Below are 19,552 nucleotides of genomic sequence, written 5' to 3' on the forward strand. Positions count from 1 at the left end.
TTTCATATTCCATGTGCATCCCAATATCATATTATGTTGTCTCTGCCTTCATAATATTCAGAGCCAAACTCTTGTTACCACCTTTATTGTCTGTGCCACCATCATCTCTCACCTGGATATTTGCAACAACCTCCTACCATATTTCCTTCTTATATAAAATTAGAGGTCTGGTGCATGAATTCATGGGGTCCCTCGGCCTGGTCTACGGGATCAGGCCAAAACTGGCTCTCTGACATTCCCCAAGGGGTCCCGGATTGCAAGAGGGCACAGGCCAGGCCAAGGGACCCCACCGGTGCACAATCGGGGCTGGGGAGGGACATGGGAGGGCTCAAGGGCGTGTCTGGCTCTTCTCTCTCAGTCCCAATTGGCAGGACCCCAGCAGCAAGCTAACCTACCAGTTGGAGCGTCTGCCCCCTGGTGGTCAGTGAATGTCATAGTGAGTGGTTGAGTGGCCACAGAACAGCTACTTATAACAGCTACTTATAACAGCTACTTATAATCCTTATAACCATTTTTTTTAATTCTATCTGGTGAATTGCTTGCCTCCATTTCTTTCTCTCTTTTTTTTGTGTGTGGAGATTCTCTTGTTATTTCATTTGGGGCATGTTTCTTTGTCTTCTCATTTTGGCTGCCTCTTTGTATTTGTTTCTATGTGTTAGGTCGATCTGTTATGACTCCCAGACTTGGTAGGGTAACCTTATGTAGTAGCTGTTCTGTGGGACCCTGTAGCACAGTCTCCTTAATCACATGCACTGGGTGCTTCAGGAATGTCCCTTGCATGGGTTATGTAGCACCTCCTGTTTTAATTGAGTCTTGGTTGCTTTTGGCTCATATGTGTGTGGGGTCGACCCTCAGGCTGCTGACTGTGAGGATCAACCCTGACCACAGTGTATGAGTTACCATGCAGGTGCTGACTACATGAAGCAGAATTTGCCTCAGCAGTGTGTGGTCCTTCCAAGATCTCCCTTTGGATATGCTGTTTGTGAAGCTAATTAGATCCTGCTCTGATATTGTCTGAAGCTGGCCACTAGGTGTGTTGATTCTAGGGCCTCTTGGGAGGGACTCTTGAGCAGGCCAATGTCAGATGCTGCCTGTGACTCACCCTGGGCAACCTGTTTGGAGCTACAAAGTGATCCACAGTTTATGGCTGCCTCTGCTGGACCTGGGTGTGCACATGAAGGATAAAGCTACATACCAAAGCTGGCTTTTACCAGCCCTGGGTTTGGGGGCAGGTCAGTAAAAGTTCTGAGGAACCCCGGGGTCTGCCTCCACCTCCTCCACCTGTTGGCTTGGCAGCTGGTTAAGTTTGGTCACTGAAAGACCCTCTGGTGGTAATTAAGTTGCATGCGCTAGATTTTTAGTGAGCGACCAGACAGAGGCGAGAGGTGTTCACCAGATCTATACAGATTTAAACTTGGTGCCAGTGCTAGGTATGAGACACTCAGCAAATGTCCCAGGATATACCAAGTCTAGATGCTACCCACTGGGTACTCGCACATCTTTATGGTGTGATGTGGTCTCAGGGAGTCGTCAGGCGGAGGCCCACAAAGTTTATTTAGCCCAAACAGACCAAGATTTGGCCGTGGGAAGGGAAGGCTCTGTACTGGTTGGATGTGCAAGTGAAAAATTTCCCCTGTCCCAGATTCTGCCAGGAGCCTGATCTCTGCAGGATGGGGCCACTGAGAATCAGGAGAGGGGGAGGTGCAGGTCAGGCTTGGAGGAAGTTGGAGGGTGTGGCACCCTCCCCAGAGCCACACAACTCATTCTGTCCCAGATTCTGCCCAGACCATGGCAGGGCAGAGCTACTAGGAATCAAAAGGGTGGGGCCACCAAGAGCCCAGAGAGAGAGGCTAGTGGACCTCTTATGAGGAGGAAGTGCCAGTCAGGTTAGGGTTAGGGTTACGGTTAGGGTTAGGCGACCAGGAGTGCCTGCCCTGGGGAATCTAGCCTTGCCACAGTGGAAAGTTGGGAGAATGGCCCCGACCCCAAAGCCACACAACTCAGTCACTGACACCCTTGAGTCTACCTAGACCTCTACACCCTGGCCTAGGCAATTGACTCCTCAACAGGGCAGAAGCTCCATAGGTTGGATTGGCAGGGAGTCCAGAGTAGGTTTATTGCATTCCCCAGGCTGATACTGCAGGTAGGGGAATATTCCAACCAAGAAAGATGGTGTCTGTGGTGCAGTACTGTGACACAGCACAGGGTGTCTTGTGGTTGTTTCTTCAGCTTTCTGCCCAGGGCCACAAACCACCATCTCTCCTCACACAACTTCAGTCCATTCTATCCTCCCTGCACTGTAGCCCAGGGTGAGTAGTTAAGAATAAAATTTTGTACATTGGCCTTCTAAGAGGGTGCCTGTGGCCCTGGCTGAGTAGCTCAGTTGGTTAGAGTATCATTCCAATGCACCAAGACTGTGGGTTCTATCCATGGTCAAGGCACATATAAGAATCAACCAATAAATGCATAAATAAGTTGAATAACAACTCGGTGTTTCTCCTGCTCTCTCTCTCCCCACCCCCCTCTTTCTTAAATCAATTAAAAAAAATGTTTAAAGAGGGTGTGTGTGTCTCTACCAGACTTCACCTCTCCCTGGTGTATAGAATCCCTGCTTATATTCACAGCCAGGTGTTAAATAGGTGCCTTTTCATGGTTCTGGTGCTCTGGGCTGGGGAGCCTGGCATGGAGTTTAGACCCCACATTCCTCAGGGGGAACATTTGCAGCTGAGATATCCCTCCATATTCTCAGCCTCTGCATGTGGGAGTGGGGCCAGCCCTTTTTGCATCTCTGTATGTTCTACCTGCCTCACTGTCTCTTCTTTTGTAAATCCTTGATTATAAGACTTTTCTTCAGCTAGTCTTCAGTTGGTTATTCAGGACAATAGTTCTATAATTAGTTGTAATTTCAATTTGGTCTTGGTAGGAGATGAGTTTAGCTTTCACCTACTCCACTGCCATCTTGGATCTCCAAGAATTCTATCGTTGAGGAGCTGAGATTTTAGTGGAGGGAGACAGGCAAAGGAAGTGCATTTGACTTGAACAATGTAGAGATTAAGGAATTAAGGGCACCAACCCTTCCACAGTTGAAAATTTGCATATAACTTTTGACTCCTCCTAAACTTCACTATTAATAATATAATGTTGACCAGAAGCCTTACTGATAACATAGTCAATTAACACATATTTTGTATATGTATTATATACTGTATTCTTAAAATAAAATAAGCTAGAGAAAAGAAAATGTTATTAAGAATTCATAAGGAGGGAATTTTTGGAGAAACTAAGATGGCGGCATAGATAAACACCGGGAAATTGTCGCCTCACACAACAATTGAAAAATACCGCAAAGGACGGAGCAAACATCGTCCAGAACAACAGGAAGGCTGGCTGAGTGTAAATTCTACAACTAGAAGAAAAGAGGGGCACGCTGAGAGCCAGAGGAGCTGCAGAGGTGAAGTGCAGAGGTACGGCGGCGGCTCGCACGCGCGGAAAGGGGGTGGCACCTGAGGACGTGGCTGTCTTTTTGAATCACAAGCTCCCGACTGCTCTGAACTCCGGTTCTGGCGAGTCTCTGGGGACCCAGGACTCATACGGGGAGAAGCTGGTCTGTCAGGCGGCAGCGGGCGAACTTGAGGGCGGCTTTCCCTCAGAGGTGCTTGCAGCCATTACCGGGACACTGAGACTCGCGACTCCAGGCGGAGAATCAGCCATAGCTTCTTTCTCCGCCCTTTTGACTCCCTGAGACCCCGCCCCACCCAGGCTGCGGCAGAGGCTTTTGCATGTGAATGTACCTAATTGCAGCCGAGCCAGGCAGACCCGGAACTTCCAAGAGAATGCCCAGGGCCCAGCAGCGGCTTGCATTGCTTCACAGCTGAACCTCTTCGTGGCTCCTGCTGTGTGGCCTCAGGCAGAGGCTGAATTAGCACCTCCTTAGATCCAGGAGCCACTGTGCCCAGTGGTCAGAGGGGGACCATCCAGATTGCAACTCCTCAGATCCATAAGGGACACACTCAGGGAGCAGACTCAGTGAGCACCAAAGCCCCACTGAATCAAGTCTTGCCCCAGAAGGGTGTCTTCAGCACAGAAGTTCTCCCACTTCAGACACAGCTGATTCTCACAGCCAATTGGCCTGGAGGTCAATTCCTCCCAGTGATCCTACAACAACCAAGGCACCAAGAGTGTCCACCCCAGGTAACTAGGGAGGCTGAGCCACTGGGCCCTACAGGACACCTGGCATGCAGGGCCACTCTATCCACACAGGGAAGCAGCCAAAATGCGGAGACAAAGAAACAGGTCACGAATGGCAGAAATGGAGGAAAGCAAATGACTGGATATAGAGTTCAAGGCCACGTTTATAAGGTTTTTCAAGAATTTTATGGAAACCGCTGATAAATTTAATGAATCCCTTAATGAGTATAGTGAGACCATGGAGGACATGAAAAAGGACCAACTAGAAATTAAGCATACACTGACTGAAATAAAGAATAATTTACAGAGATCCAACAGCAGACAAGAGGATCCCAAGAATCAAGTCAAAGATTTGAAATACAAAGAAACAAAAAATACCCAACCGAAAAAGAAAAAAGAAAAGAGATTCCAAAAATATGAAGATAGTGTAAGGAACCTCTGGGACAACTTCAAGCGTACCAACATCAGAATTATAGGGGTACCAGAAGGAGAGAGAGGGCAAGATATTGAAAACCTTTTTGAAGAAATAATGACAGAAAACTTCCCCCACCTGGTGAAAGAAATGGACTTACAAGTCCAGGAAGCGCAGAGAACCCCAAACAAAAGGAATCCAAAGAAGACCACACCAAGACACATCATAATTAAAATGCCAAGAGCAAAAGATAAAGAGAGAATCTTAAAAGCAGCAAGAGAAAGACAGTCAGTTACCTACAAGGGGGTACCCATTCGACTGTCACCTGATTTCTCAACAGAAACCATGCAGGCCAGAAGAGAGTGGCAAGAAATATTCAAAGAGATGAATAGCAAGAACCTGCAACCAAGATTACTTTATCCAGCAAAGCTATCGTTCAGAATGGAAGGTCAGATAAAGAGCTTCACGGATAAGAAAAAGCTAAAGGAGTTCATCACCACCAAACCAGCATTATATGAAATGCTGAAAGGTATTCTTTAAAAAGAGGAAGAAGAAAAAGGAACTCTTACCATTTGCCACAGCATGGATGGAACTGGAGAGCGGATAAATACCACAGGATCTCACTCATTTGTGGACTATAATGAACAACATAAACTGATGAACAAGGACTGATCCAGAGACAGAGAGGCATTTATTGGACTGTCGGGCCTTGGAGGGAAGGTAGGGGAGGGTGGGGGCAAGGGGGAAAGATCAACCAAAGGACTTATATGCAAGCATATAGGCCTAACCAATGGACACGGACAACGGGGGGGGTGAGGGCATGAGCGGAGGGGGGGGTAGAGGGTACACATATGTAACATCTTAATCAATAAAAAATATAAAAAAATAAAAAAAATTAAAAAAAAGAATTCATAAGGAGGGGAAAATGCATTTACAGTATTTATTGAAAAAAATTCCTGTATGATTTTTTCAAACCTGTTGAAACCTGTGTTACTCAAGGGTCAAGTGTAAAGACAAACACCTTCAGATAGTAATAAATGTATGAAGAAAATAAAGCAGTATAATGGGGCTGGGTTGTGATGTAGAAGCGGCTGAGGAAGTGATATAGAATCTCTTCTGAGGGGGTCTTGGTCTCAGATCAAGTTGGTTCTCAATACGTTGTCAACATTACCTCATCCTGTGAGCATTTATATGTTATCTGCCCAAAGCAGTGGTCTGGGTGTACCTCCCAGGGGTCTGTACATGGGGGTCTGGGTATGAGGGGCTGAAGAGAAGGGAGCTGTAAACATGAGGTACCTTTGTAGGAAAGTTCTGACATCAGTTGTCCTTTGACAGAGCTGTTAGTTGTGCTAGATGAAATAATGGTAGTGGCCTGAGAGCTTCCCCCTGGTACTCTTATGAGCCCAGCTCGTGCATATTGCCTTCTTCACACGTGTGAACACTGCCTCATCTTAAATACAGCCTAGACATTATCTCATGCCATCACAACCCTTGTCACACTTGAGTACCCTTATTCATTACATGTTTGGGTATTTCCAGAGCCCAGTACAGAATTGACACCTAATAAGTGCTTATCAAATGAAAGAATAAATGGTGACTTTTTCCTTCTGCTTCCTCAACTGACTGGCTTATTCCCGTTCATGCATGAAGACTCAGCTCACACATTTTATCACCTTGTGTCCCACCTGGGAAGCTTTTGCTCATCCTTTACTTCCTCTGTAAAGCCTTCCTTGACCTCCCCAGGCAGAATTGATCCCTCCCATCTCTGAGAACTCCAGCACATTCTATTCCCCCTATGACATCACTAACCACTCTAGGGGTATTTTCTTCTAGGACTCTTGTCCAGTCCCCTAACCTGTAGTTTTCTCAATTGCAAGGACTGTATTTTGGTCATCTTCAAATCCCCAGCACTAGCCCCTAGAGGGCGCTCAATAAGTATTTGTGGATTTTTATTTTATTTTTTAAATAAATTGTCAATTTTGCTTTAGTGTCCTATATAGAGTTATGCTGAAGCTGGCTTGTTGTAACTCATGAGAACCACTTGTTAAATATTTAGGAACTTTGTGAGCCAATTGTTAAACACAACCATTGTTAAAAATTAAATTCCAGTATATGAGAAAGCAGAAGACAAGCTGAAATTGAAGGACATTCTATCAAAATGACCACCTAAATGCTATATGGGATCTTGGATTGGATCCTAGAACAGAAAAAAGACTTTAATGGGAAAACTGGTGAAATCAAAATAAGGTTTGTAATTTAGTTGCTATGATGTACCAAGGTTAATTTCTCAGTTTTGATAAGTTTTTTATAATTATGTAAGATATCAACATAAAAGGAAGCTGGGTGGAGGGTATAGAGAAACTCTACTGCTTCTGCAACTCTTCTGTAAGTCTAAAATTACCTCAAAATAAAAAAATTAACTGTTAAACAAAAATATTAAATCTCAGAGGGAAGGTAGGGGAGGGTGGAGGTAAGGGGGAGAGATCAACCAAAGGCAAGCATATAGGCCTAACCAATGGACACAGACAACAGAGGGTGAGGACATGAGTGGGGGGATGGAGGATAACATGGGGATAAGTACACATATGTAATAACTTAATCAATAAAAAAATTAAAAAAAAGAATGACCCCAAAGTCATTCACATAACTTTTACTACAAAAATCAATCAATCAATCAATCAATTTTATAAACCTACAATTAAATAAATTATATTAAAAACAAAAATAATAAATACTTAAAATCCAACTCTTTCAACATATTTTGCTATGAACTATGCTTGTGAGCTGATTCACATCTATTGCAACTGAACAGTTTGCTCCTGTGCATGTTGTCACAACATGTGCTTGGTGATGACACTGTCATAGGTAGCTTGAAATAGGCCACAGTGGGAATATTTATGTCATGAAAATCTGGGAATTACACAAATCAGGGCTTGGATTCTTGTTTTGTTCATTTCACTCTAGACACAAGAAAGTGATGGAGAAAGTGTAAATAATGTACATTTAGCTTAAAACCGTGTCATCTCACGAGGCTGGCATGGCTCAGTGGTTGAGCATTGACCTATAAACCAGGAGGTCATGGTTCAATTCCTAGTCAGGACATATGCCCAGGTTGCAGGTGCCGGAGGCAGCCGATCAATGATTCTCTCTCATCGTTGATGTTTCTATCTCTCTTTCTCTCTCCCTTACTCTCTGACATCAATAAAAATATATATATTTTTAAAGTGTGTCATCTCTATAGCTGTTACTTAGTGAGTAGCACAAAAAAATTGAGGAAATATGCTTCCAGTACATGAAAACTATTCTCTGATTCAGCAAATAAGTTCTTTGAATCTTTAATGAAATTGTCAAGTTCCAACACTTCTTTATTGTTTCACTTTCTTCTTACTCATGAACATAAATGACAATGTCACCCATCACTCTATTATAATTGTAAGTTGATTATGATATTCAGCAAAATCTATGAAAACATTATATAAAAATCAATTGGCTATATGTAATTTGTAAAAAAAAGAGTAATATATTTCATTATTATTCATAAATTGTGTGCTTTGCATTCTTATATAATAAGTAAGTGTATATCTATATGTATATAAATGCATTCATTTTCTTTTGAGGGATGGTCGCTAAACATTTACCAGAACGCCACTAGTCCTAAGTATTAATTACTATTTCATCAAATGCATTGACAGAAAAAGAACACAAAATTGACAATTCATTGCCAGACATCTTCTTTGTGCCAGGCTGTCCTGTCTCTTTATGTTCATCATCTCAGTTGTTCTTCACCTCAACTCTGGGAAGTGTGCCCATTATGGACACCATTTATGAGGATAATAAGATGAGGATACAGTGACTGGACTAAGGTTAACTAATTGGAGCCAGGATTAAACCCTACATCTGTCTGAGTCCAAAGCTAGCTATACTAGTTTCCTAGGGCTGCTGTAACAAATTACCACAAATTTAGTAGCTTAAAGCAACACATTTATTCTCTTACAGTTGGAGATCAAAAGTCTGAAATGGGTCTCACTGGATTAACATCAAGGTGTTGGCATGACTGTGTTCCTTCTGGAAGTTCTAGGGGAGAATCTGTTTCCTCACCTTTTCCAGCTTCTAGACACCACTTATGTTCCTTAGCTTTTGTCCTTGTCTTCCATCTTCAGAACCAGCAATGACTAGTCAACTCTTTCTCAGATCCCATCTGTCCGACCCTTGCCTCTGTCATCACATCTCTAACTCCGCATCTCCTGCCTCCATCTTTCACTTTATAAGGACCCTTTTGATGACATTGAGCCCAGCAACAAAGTGCAGGACACTCTCCCCATTTCAAGATCAGATGATTCGCAACCTTAGTTCCATCTGCAAACCCTATTTCTGAACTTTGCCGTATAACCTAACATATTCACAGGTTCCGAGGATTTAGGATGTGGACATCTGGGGGGGGGGGGGCATATTCTACCTACCACACTTGTGCTTTTTCCATGACCCTTAATCACCTTGCCTCTTGTTTTAGTGTTTATATAATCCAATGCAAGACCCCAATTATTCTCCTGATACTGGTATGCCACACGTCCTATGCTCTCTGTGTTGGGGTATGATATCTTCTTTCCTTTGGTTATTCTCCCAGCATGCCAGAGTGCTGAGGGTGAATGTTTTGTACTCCCTGGGACTTTTAATCTTGGCATATATTTTACTTTTGTTCTTACTAAGGTGTTTTTAAAATAGTTTCCAGGATTTTTGTGGATTACTGGCTTTATCAAAGCTCCTGTTCATTTTTTCCTTTCCCCAGTGCTTGCATGGGGCCAGTATTCCCCTTTCCTATATGGTAGGTCTCATTGTACTATGGTTTGTGCATTCCTACTTTCTGAGTCTATTTCTAGTCACCAGTCAGGATCGTGCATTATTTATTTGCTCTTCTCACAGATTTTTACACTGCTGTATTCTAGAAAAGTCCTTTTCCCATGCCTGCAGATGAGGCATCTGTCTGTCTGGGTTTAATATTGTTCTCTGACTGGTTTTCAGAGTCAGACTCTATAAATAATAGTTCCCCATCTTCACTCGTTTCCTCCACACTGAGATCCCTGATTCTGGTCAAGGTCATAAGAAACTTCCCAACCAATGACCAGATGTTGCCACTCCCCCAGGAAGCCTTCATAACAGCCAGGCCCACCTCTTTCTTCACTGCCTCCAGCTCCAACTACAACCTCCTTGTTTCCTGCTTCCATCCTTGCCAAAAGTTCTTTGCCCCTCCCTTCTGCCTAGCAGATTCTCACCCACACATTGAGGCCCAGTCAGAATACTAACAACCTTGAGGAAAACTTTCCAGATCATATCAGCCCAAGGGACTTACTCTCCTCTGAGCACCTCCAGAACTTATTGCAAGTAACACTAATTTTGATACTTTAACATCTACCACTATGGAGAAGTTGCAAACTAGTGGCTGATGTGTCAAATAATGGCCACTGATATGTTTTGTTTGGTCTGCATGTGGCTTGTTTCTTTTTAAATTATTTGCTAACATGTAGCAATTCATAATCTTTTTATATCATCTGGATTTCTGGCTTCTTTGAAAGCCAGAAAAGTCTAGTAATACTGAGTCTGTATTCTCATAGGATGACAACTGTTAGCTGGATTAGGGTGGCCGTATCTCCTTTGGATGAAGCCTGTGGCTTCCAGCTCTGTACATTCCCCTCTAACTCCTTATTGTCATATTACTTCAGTCTCCATTCATTTTTAGTATTTGCCTGACTCCTAAAGGCATTCTGAAATTCTGGTATTTCTATGCTTGCCTAAATGTCCAGCTATATTACAGTCTCGTGGAGGAAAGAAACTTTATTTTGAATTTTTTTTGTTTCTCCCATGCTGCTCTGTATATAGTAGATGCTCAATAAATATTGAAATTAAAGAATTTCCTGCTAGATGATTCTAGAATGTGTAAAAATTTACTTTTACTACAAGGTAAAGCTTTATAAATGAAACATTTGTTGAGAAAGTACCATATACCTGACTCAGTGTTAGATGCCTCAGAACAACAGAGAAGGAAACTGAGACTCCAAGAGCCTACAGAGCAGGGCTGGGCTATAGATCTGGTAGTTTCTTGGGTAAGGAAGGGTTAATGCCTTTCTTTAATGAAGAAGCTTTGCTAAGTGTCAGTGCTGCAAGCAGTAAGGAACTGCCCCTGGTGCTCTCCGTAATGTTTGTTCACAAACTCTGACAGTTACTTTGTTTGGATAGAAATTGAGCATTTATTAAATGCCTTTTCTGTGCTGGGCATTTATTAAATAACTCCGCAGTTAATCATGGACTGTCAGGAATTCTGAGCATCCTGGGAAGCCCACTGAAAAGATGAGGACAATATAGATGGATTGAGCCTAATTGTTGATGAGATTTGGAGCCCATTTGATGAGTCATGTGCAATTGAGAGAAGCCTCTATTCCTTGCCCATATGTGCATGGAGATTGTGCTACTCCCTCATGTTGTCACTAGTGGTACTGACATGTGGTGCAGGATGGGAAAATGTGTAGAAATTATGTGTTTGATTGCACAGTTTCAAGCAGAAAGGAATGTGAGAATACCAAAGACGGCCACTGGGACAAAAATCTAGTGCCATGTGTTGCTGAACAGCTGCAGGAAAATTTTCTGGACACTTGGGTGGAGAGAGGTACGTTTGCCAGACATTGGTTCTGAGTAAATTTGAGGGCAAAAAAGCTGTAGAATAAACAGACATGGTGCATCTAGTAGCTTGACTGTGGAGCTTTTGTCTGCCTTCTTTGCCATTCTATCCCAAGCGGCCACCACCAGTTCCAGCCATGGCTAGGAGAGGAGGAAGGTGGGAAGGCTTCAGCCCCAGGGCTGTTAGGTTTCTCTGGGGCTGATGTGCTCACAGGCCCTGCTTAGAGCCACCAAAATGCTCAGGTTCAGCTGGGTGGGCTGAACCTCTGGAAAGGAGGAAGGTCCTGGATTAATCCTAAAGAGGCAGGATAGGGCAGAGTGGGGTTGGGGAAGGGAGTAGGGCAGAAACTCAGCTAAGGGCATTTATGGGAGCTTTAGTCCTTCAGACTCTATAGAAAGCAAGGAATCTGTAGCCTTGGAATCACTTAGAACTGGGTTCAAGCCCCTTCCCCATTTCTGCAAGTGTGGCCTTGGGCAAGTCACTTAATCTCCCCAACCCCAAATTTACTTCCCTTTGTGTGTAAGTGGTCATGAGGCGATGTTTGGGGCCTGGCCCATATTTCAAGAGATGGGAGCTGTGAGCTCTATAATGATGCAACCGAGCAATAAACTATCATATTGGTTACTAGTTATTATTGGCTTACTATGGAGACAGACATTATGCTAAGCCATTTAAATCCATTATAACCAGTACTTGCTCCATGCAGAGCAGTTCCAGAGCTGACACTTCTTTTTTTTTTTTTTAAATATATTTTATTGATTTTTTACAGAGAGGAAGGGAGAGAGATAGAGAGTTAGAAACATCGATGAGAGAGAAACATCGATCAGCTGCCTCCTGCACATCTCCTACTGGGGATATGCCCGCAACCCAGGTACATGCCCTTGACCGGAATCGAACCTGGGACCTTTCCGTCCGCAGGCCGACGCTCTATCCACTGAGCCAAACCGGTTTCGGCAGAGCTGATACTTCTAACTAGACTACCCGCCAAGCATTAGCCTCACTTCACACTTGAGGGACCTTGAAATTTTGGAGGCACTGGCTTCAGAGACAGAGCTTGGGACTTTAGACTTCTGACTCTGCTATTTAACATGCTGTGTGACCTTGGGAAATTTACTCAACCTCCCTGAGCTTCAGTTTCCTGATTTGGAAAATGGCCAAGTCCAAAGCCTCTGGCAGCCTATATAGTGAGCAGCAGTATCCTGCGGGAGAAGGTGGAGGTGAGGAAGCTCAGAATCTCCCAGAGAACGTGAATGACAGCACATGGATGGGTCTGTGGCTTTATGAAGTGGAAGCAGGTCTGGAATAGAAACTTGCTAGAGTGGATGTGCCCAGCTCACACTACCCATTTAGAAAGAGCGCAGATGAACCATAGTCAGGCACAGCCACACCGTGAGCTGCTGTTGCCACCTAGGGGAAAGTCGGTGACCAGGAGCCCAGGTTGCTGTTGCTGTTGCTGTTGCTGTTGCTGTTGCTGCAGCTCGACTGAGGCTGAACACTACAGCACATTCCTGTCTCCTGCTGGTTTCTGGAGTGGAAAGAGGCTGCCAAGCATTGCTCCAGGAATGGGGAGGGGAGTGAGGAAAAGCAGCTGAGTGCTGCCTCTGGTTTGGAAGTTATAAATAAATCCATCTGGAAGTGTTTGGGGCTGTGGGAGCCTGAGGCCAGCCCTTGCAATTCAGGCCATGTGGCACATATTTCCATTCACACCAGACCCCTCCCCCACCCCCCACCCCCGCCTGCCAAGTCCCAGGAGACTGTCTGATTGGCTTGTCTGCTCTAGCCCTGACTGAGCTGGGCAGGAACTTCTCAGGCCCCAACTCTACTTCCAGCCCCTGTTCCAACCCTCCTCTCCTCACAGTACAACACTAGTAATATCATGTCTGAGAAAGTGCTTCTAAAAGTTTCATGTGTCACTCAAGTATTGGTTGAATGAATAATAAATTTTCTATTAAGCATTTAACTGGCAGTACATTCCCCTTGCTAGAAAGAGGCCTTGTGGTAGTTATGTAAGTTGTTGCATTATTAACTTTTAGCTCCATCTCAGAATCATCTTTGCCCATTCCAGCTAAGGCTGGCTGAGGTGCAAAGGCAGTGCCCAAGCCTTGCTCCTGTTTCTATCCCCAGCACCAAGTGTACTGCTCAGTAGATGTTGGTTATATAAAGGGTTGAGTTAATTTATTAATGTAACAAATACTTATTGCACACACTTATGTACTGTACACCCTGCTACATGCTGGGAACACTGTAGAGAACAAAATAGAGTCTCAGCTCACTGAACTTTTGGTCATGGTGTTTCTCAATGAGAGTATTATTGGTACTTGAAGTGAGACAATTCTTTGCAGTGTGGGACACTCTTGTGCACTCCTGACTCCTGACCCTAAGTGCCAATAGTACCCTGGAATCATTGTGAAAACTAGAAATGCCTCTACACATTTCCAAATACTTACTGGGGACAGGAAGATCCAGCCCTGGCCGAAGGCTACCATTGATGAATTTGACAGTGAGTGAGAGAAAGAAGGCCAATCCCAAGGTGTGAATGTGTTGAGTCCTCTGAATCCACATATAAATTGGTGGTTTAGAAATGGGAGTTGAGGCCCAGGATCCGTTAAGATCCATAAGGAAAAAGGAATTGAGGAAAGGTGTAGAATGAATCCTGGATAAAGGCCAGAGCTAGAGAAGTAGCTTCCTGATGGTGTCTCTTCTTTGCCCCTGCACTTCCAGCCCACCGTCAGCACCCTACTTCAAGGCCTCAGCTTGTGCCAAAACCATTGCTGCAGCCTCCTAACTGGTTTCCTTTCTTCTGGTCTCTCTGCCTTCCATAATTATCTTCTTAAAACACCGCTTTCATCATGTCCCTTCTGAACATTCACCAGGTCCAACCTCCTCAGCCCTGAATTTTTAACCCCCCGTAGTACAGCTTCCTGTCAACCTGGCACTCCCTTCACACCAAGTTCTTCTTTCCAGGCTCATTGTTGCTTGCTGGGGCTGACCAGCAGACCCTGAGTGATGGATGAATGATTACTCTGACACACATTTCTGTGAAAGAGAGGGCTAAGGGACTGCTTAGCTAAAGGAACCAGACAGCCCCGTTCACCTGCCTCCTTAGACTTTTATTGTAACAAAAGCTTGAACTAGAATTAACTATTAGATGCTATCAGCAGGGTAAGCATCCTTGAGAAGACACATGCATCTGCAGTGTCCTTTAAGCAAGGATGTCTAAAGAATAAACATAAAGATTCCAGCAAAACACCCACGGGCTCAGACTTATTTGGAAAAGTCAAGGCAGGGTCGGCCGCCTTTGGCAAGGTACCCCTAGAGGCCTCCAACTTTTCAGAGATTCCTCCATACCGACTTTCCAACCAAGTCCCGTGCTTCCCCACAATTGCTGATCTCCCTAGACCAGGGGTGGGCAAACTTTTTGACTCGAGGGCCACAATGGGCTCTTAAACTGGAGCGGAGGGCCGGAACAAAAGCATGGATGGAGTGTTTGTGTGAACTAATATAAATTCAAAGTAAACATCATTACATAAAAGGGTACGGTCTTTTTTCTTTTTAGTTTTATTCATTTCAAATGGGCCGGATCCGGCCCGCGGGCCGTAGTTTGCCCACGGCTGCCCTAGACCCTATCATCTGGCCATACAGAGCCCAATACACATATTGTCCTTCTCTTCTCCATGCCACCTCCTCCCCTGAGATACCCTTTGAACCTCTCTCCATTTGAAAAAATACACTCAGGCTTCAAGGCCCAGCTCAAGTCTCTTCTCTTTTGTAAAGCTTTACCTGAAGAGGCAAGCAAATGTTTTCCCACGTCTGTATTCTCCTCTGCAGCTCTTCATATACACCATGGTGCTGTCTGTCTCTCCAACTAAACTAGGAGTTCTCTGAGGGCAATAGTCATGTCTCATTTTGCTTTGTAATCCAGTTTCCGAGCCTGGTGTGAACAAGTGGAGAAGTGGTCTTGGGGTTTGGCTGGTGTGACAGGGCAAAGAGGAAGTGGAATGGTTTCCCCCAAGCCCGACTATGGGTCCACTTGAGACACTTTTAACTGCTCTCTCCATAAGCACTGTATTCAGATGACAGCCTGTGAAAGAGCTGGGGAGGATAAGGGAAAGAAATGGAGAGGCAAGTCAAGGGGCAGGCAAAGGAGAAATATGGAGATGAGAGGAGAGGTAGGAAGGATGAAAGAGGAGAGGGAAGCCAAGGTCTGCATCAAACAGCTTACATACATAAGGGTTTCAAATAACCTGGAATGGAATAAGAAGAGATTTGGGATTCAGAAACTGAAAGCAGCTGCTTAGATAGGTCAGCTGAATATACAGATAATTAATAGGCATTAGTGCCTTTCAGTACCAAACCGTGCTTGGAACCATATCCTGCTAGGATCAAATGCCAAGACACCCGTTTAGTAAAGAGCAGAAAACAACACTGGCATGAGAAAGCTGGAGAATTCCTCAGAGAGCTTTTATTAAGGGCAATAGGGATCATTGGAGTCCCATTGTTGCCCCACACCACTGGCCTGCTTCTTGCCAAAAAAAAAAAAGTGGGCATGAGAAGAAAACCACATCTCATGAGTGGCTAGTTTCCCAGAGGCCATGCAGACACCTTTCATATACACGAGATCATTTGATCCTTAATGAAACTCTGAGAGGTGGTTAGTGTCCCTATTTTACAGATTACAAAATTGAGGTCCTGGGAGGGTTAAGAATCTGACCCAAGATAACGTAGCTCAAGCATAACCAATGGACATAAGACACTGGGGGATAGGGGAGGCTAGGGGACTGTCTAGGGCGGGGGGGGGGGGGAAATGGACACATATGTAATACCCTTTGTAATACTTTAAGCAATAAAAAAAAGAAAGAAAAACAGCAGTAATAATTGAAAAAAGAAATTAAAACTCACATCGCTTCTCGGCCTTTTGGCTAAGATCAAGTGAAATTAAAACTCACATCATGAAAATGGAAAAAAAAAAGTCTTGGATCCAGGATTACAATGCAGGCCATCCCTCCCTGGTTGACAGCAATTTGCTCCCCATTCTTGCTGACTTTGGCTGTGGGGATGATCTCCTTGGATTGATTTCTTTGACCATAAATACCATCAGTTTTTCCTGGCTCTCGAATGAGCTCTCAGAATCATGTGCCATTCTCCAGTTTCCAGCTGGGTGCGTTTGCTGGTGGTTCACGAATATGAAGCAACGGGCCTTATCCTGAGAATCAATGCCAGGGTGCTTTGGTTCCCAAAAGATACTTCAGGCTTCAGGTTTTTAGCCTATGTGACCAAGCTTTCTATTTTCTCTTTCCTCCCAAAGACCTTCCAATGGTTGATGGTTTCCTGCTTTCCCAGCCAAGTTTAAAAATCCTTATCAAAATCATGGTACCTTTGAGATGTTGCCCACACTGTGTTCTGACTGCCGTTGCAACCCTTCTCTATCTGCTCAGTGGTTGATGGATGCAATCTGTCTGCTGCCAGCCGATGAGTGGTTGTGAGCAGAGGACAGGAGAAATAGACAGGGCAGGTGCAGACAGTGTTTCCCAGAATTTGATGTGACATGGTTAGGCCAGCTAATGGAGGAGCCAGTGGAGGTAAAGTTGGCTGGAACCAATTAAGGGGCAGAATGACCCTCTGCATGACCCACATAGGGTTGTGGCTTTGGGCTGGGGTAGATTAGCTAGAAAAATAAATGACAATAGTTTTCTGGAGTCAGGTATAGTCTGGGAACCTTTTGGACTTGGCTTAGAGTTATGTGTCCCACACAAGTTGTAGGATATCAGGATTATCAAGTTGCATGCATGGCCTACTGGCATCTTGTTGAATAACAAAATTTTCAGTGATATACACCAACAAGCAGGGTAACAAGTCTCTGGTTTGGGTTTTTGCTCAGATTATTTTAGTGAACGGGATTCTTCTGCACCACCTTCAAAATCTATTTGGAATCCATCACTTCTCACCACCTCCATTACTACCATCCTAGTCTAAGCCATTATGCTCTCTTGCCTGTCACCAGTCTTCCAAAGTGATGCTGTTAAAACATAGTCTTGGTATGTCAGTCTTCTGCTCAACATCCTCCAATTGCTCCCATCTCGCTCATATTAAAAGTCAAAGTCTTGCCCTGACCGGTTTGGCTCAGTGGATAGAATGTAGGCCTGTGGACTCAAGGGTCCCCAGTTTGATTCCGGTCAAGGATATGTACCTTGGTTGCAGGCACATCCCCAGTTGGGGGGTGTGGAGGAGGCAGCTGATCGATGTTTCTCTCTCATCAATGTTTCTAACTCTCTATTCTTCTCTCTTCCCCTCTGTGAAAAATCAATAAAATATATTTTAAAAAAGAATGTTAATTATTGTAATCTTCCATGAATATTTTTAAAAAAAGTCAAAGTCTTGAGCCATGGTCTCTGGCACCAGCTACATCACTACCAGTAACTGTGGCCCATTACACCGACTCAAAGCACAAGTGGTTCTGGAGGTACTTGGAGAAGCCAGGAGTGCTGGACACACTGACCAAGTTTTTGAAAGCATCACTTAGGAGCTGCTACCCTCAGAAAATCTAGAAATAGAGCTGCTTTACATAGAATTGGCAGAAATGAAAGAGAAATATGAAGCTTTGTAGAAGAAAATAAAGAACTGAAAACAAAGCTTGCTCAATATGAACCACCTCAGGAGGAGAAGCATGCTGAATAAGATTCTTCTCAGTTGAAAAGACACTGAAAAGTGGTTTTGTATGACTTGAATACTTTGTACAGTATATAATCTTTTCTGAACAGATGCTAAGAACTTTTAATATGTTCGATTCACATATAAACACATATTCTTAGAATCACCAATAAAAACTCAATATAACTTTCTTTGGGTCTTAAAAGTGAATCCTGAAAAAAGCCTAAACACAGCCATCTAACTCATTACCTTAAAAGACATTCTGTTTACTAGTCTGACTAGGAATGATGGTACTGGTTGTATTTTAGCCAAGGAAGGTTAGCATGAAGCTGTTCCTTAGTTTAGTTCAGGATATGAACATAGGTACAGTCATTCTTCTTAAAAAAAGAAGACACTGTTTATATTCTCTGTAGGCAGCTGGAGAGATCTGTGTGACATGAGATGCTCTTGCATGGGTTCCCATGAATCTTTTGCTCATTTATATTAATGTGGAACAAATAGCTCTTCTTTGCCACCACTTTGCCTTAGATAACTGTATATGCCAGTTTAAACTCTGACATCATGTTTTCCTTCTATGCCTTCATGCCCTATTTGATAATGGAGCCTTGCTTGCTCTGTGCTTCCCTGGGTCCTAATTGCAAATTTTCAATTTGCTACAATAGCAGCTACCATGATTGTAATTTATATTATTTTAAACAGGATCACACTGTTCCCCTGCCTTACTTAGTTGCTCAGTTGAGCACAGAACAGAGATGATATAAAATTCAGGGTTCATGCACAAACTGGGATGAAGGGAAATGAGCCATACCAGCTATATCGTGGAAAATTATAGTGTGCCGGTATAATTATACAGTGCTTTCTTTTCTCAAAATATTTTTCTAGACTTTAATTCACTTTATCTTCATTATCCCTGTGAAGTAGGTCAGGAAAATATGAGGGGAGGCTGGGTATTGAATTTTTAGGCCAAAGACATTATTTACTAACTGTAGAACCTTGGGCACATAAGTTAACTGCTCTGAGATTCAGCTTCCTCATCTGTTAAATGAGAAGAATATCTGTGTTGCCTACCTCACAGGGTTGTTGTGAGAGTCAAATGGAATATATGTGACATATTTTTAAATAATAAAGCACTAAAAAACCCCAAAGTCTTTATGGTAGCCTACAGGTCTTCATAATCTGGCCCCTCTTATCTCCTTGAATTTATCCCCTACAAATCCCTCTGTCACCTCCTCCATTCCAGCCACATTAGTCTCCTGATTATTCCTTAAGCTCTCCAGGCACATTTATACTTTGTACTTGCTTTTCCTTCTACGTGGAATGCCTTTCCCTATTGTGTCAGTCAGGATCCTGGGAGAGTGTGGTTATGGGGACTGGGTTATGGTGGTTATGGTCCTTGCCATATGGAAAGGACCACCTGGCAGGAGCTGTGGTCTTTGGTAGAGGGATGCCATCAACCCATGGTGAACCTGCATAGAGAGAGCTGATGAAAAATCACACTTTCTTTTTCCTTCTGATCTCCTTGTAGTTGCCTTTTATTGTTCAAAGCTAACCCAAAGCCAGAGGGCAAGGGAACCTGTTGATGCAGTCTGTACAGGTCAGCCTCCCCGGGCACAAAGCTGGGTGGAGAAGGGTGA

General features: G+C 43.8%; 1 protein-coding gene across 1 annotated transcript in view; it reads left to right on the top strand.

Annotated features, from left to right (window-relative positions):
- Positions 1 to 19,552, top strand: part of NHSL2 (NHS like 2) — a gene marked incomplete at its 5' end in the record, with an annotated part of 301,359 nt that overhangs the window by 110,123 nt on the left and 171,684 nt on the right. The window contains 1 exon segment of the mRNA XM_081080867.1: positions 19,444 to 19,512. Within this exon segment, the coding sequence (XP_080936993.1) occupies positions 19,444 to 19,512 (69 nt within the window).

This window comes from Myotis nattereri, assembly GCF_964212035.1.
Source record: "Myotis nattereri genome assembly, chromosome: X".
Lineage (NCBI taxonomy): Eukaryota > Metazoa > Chordata > Mammalia > Chiroptera > Vespertilionidae > Myotis > Myotis nattereri.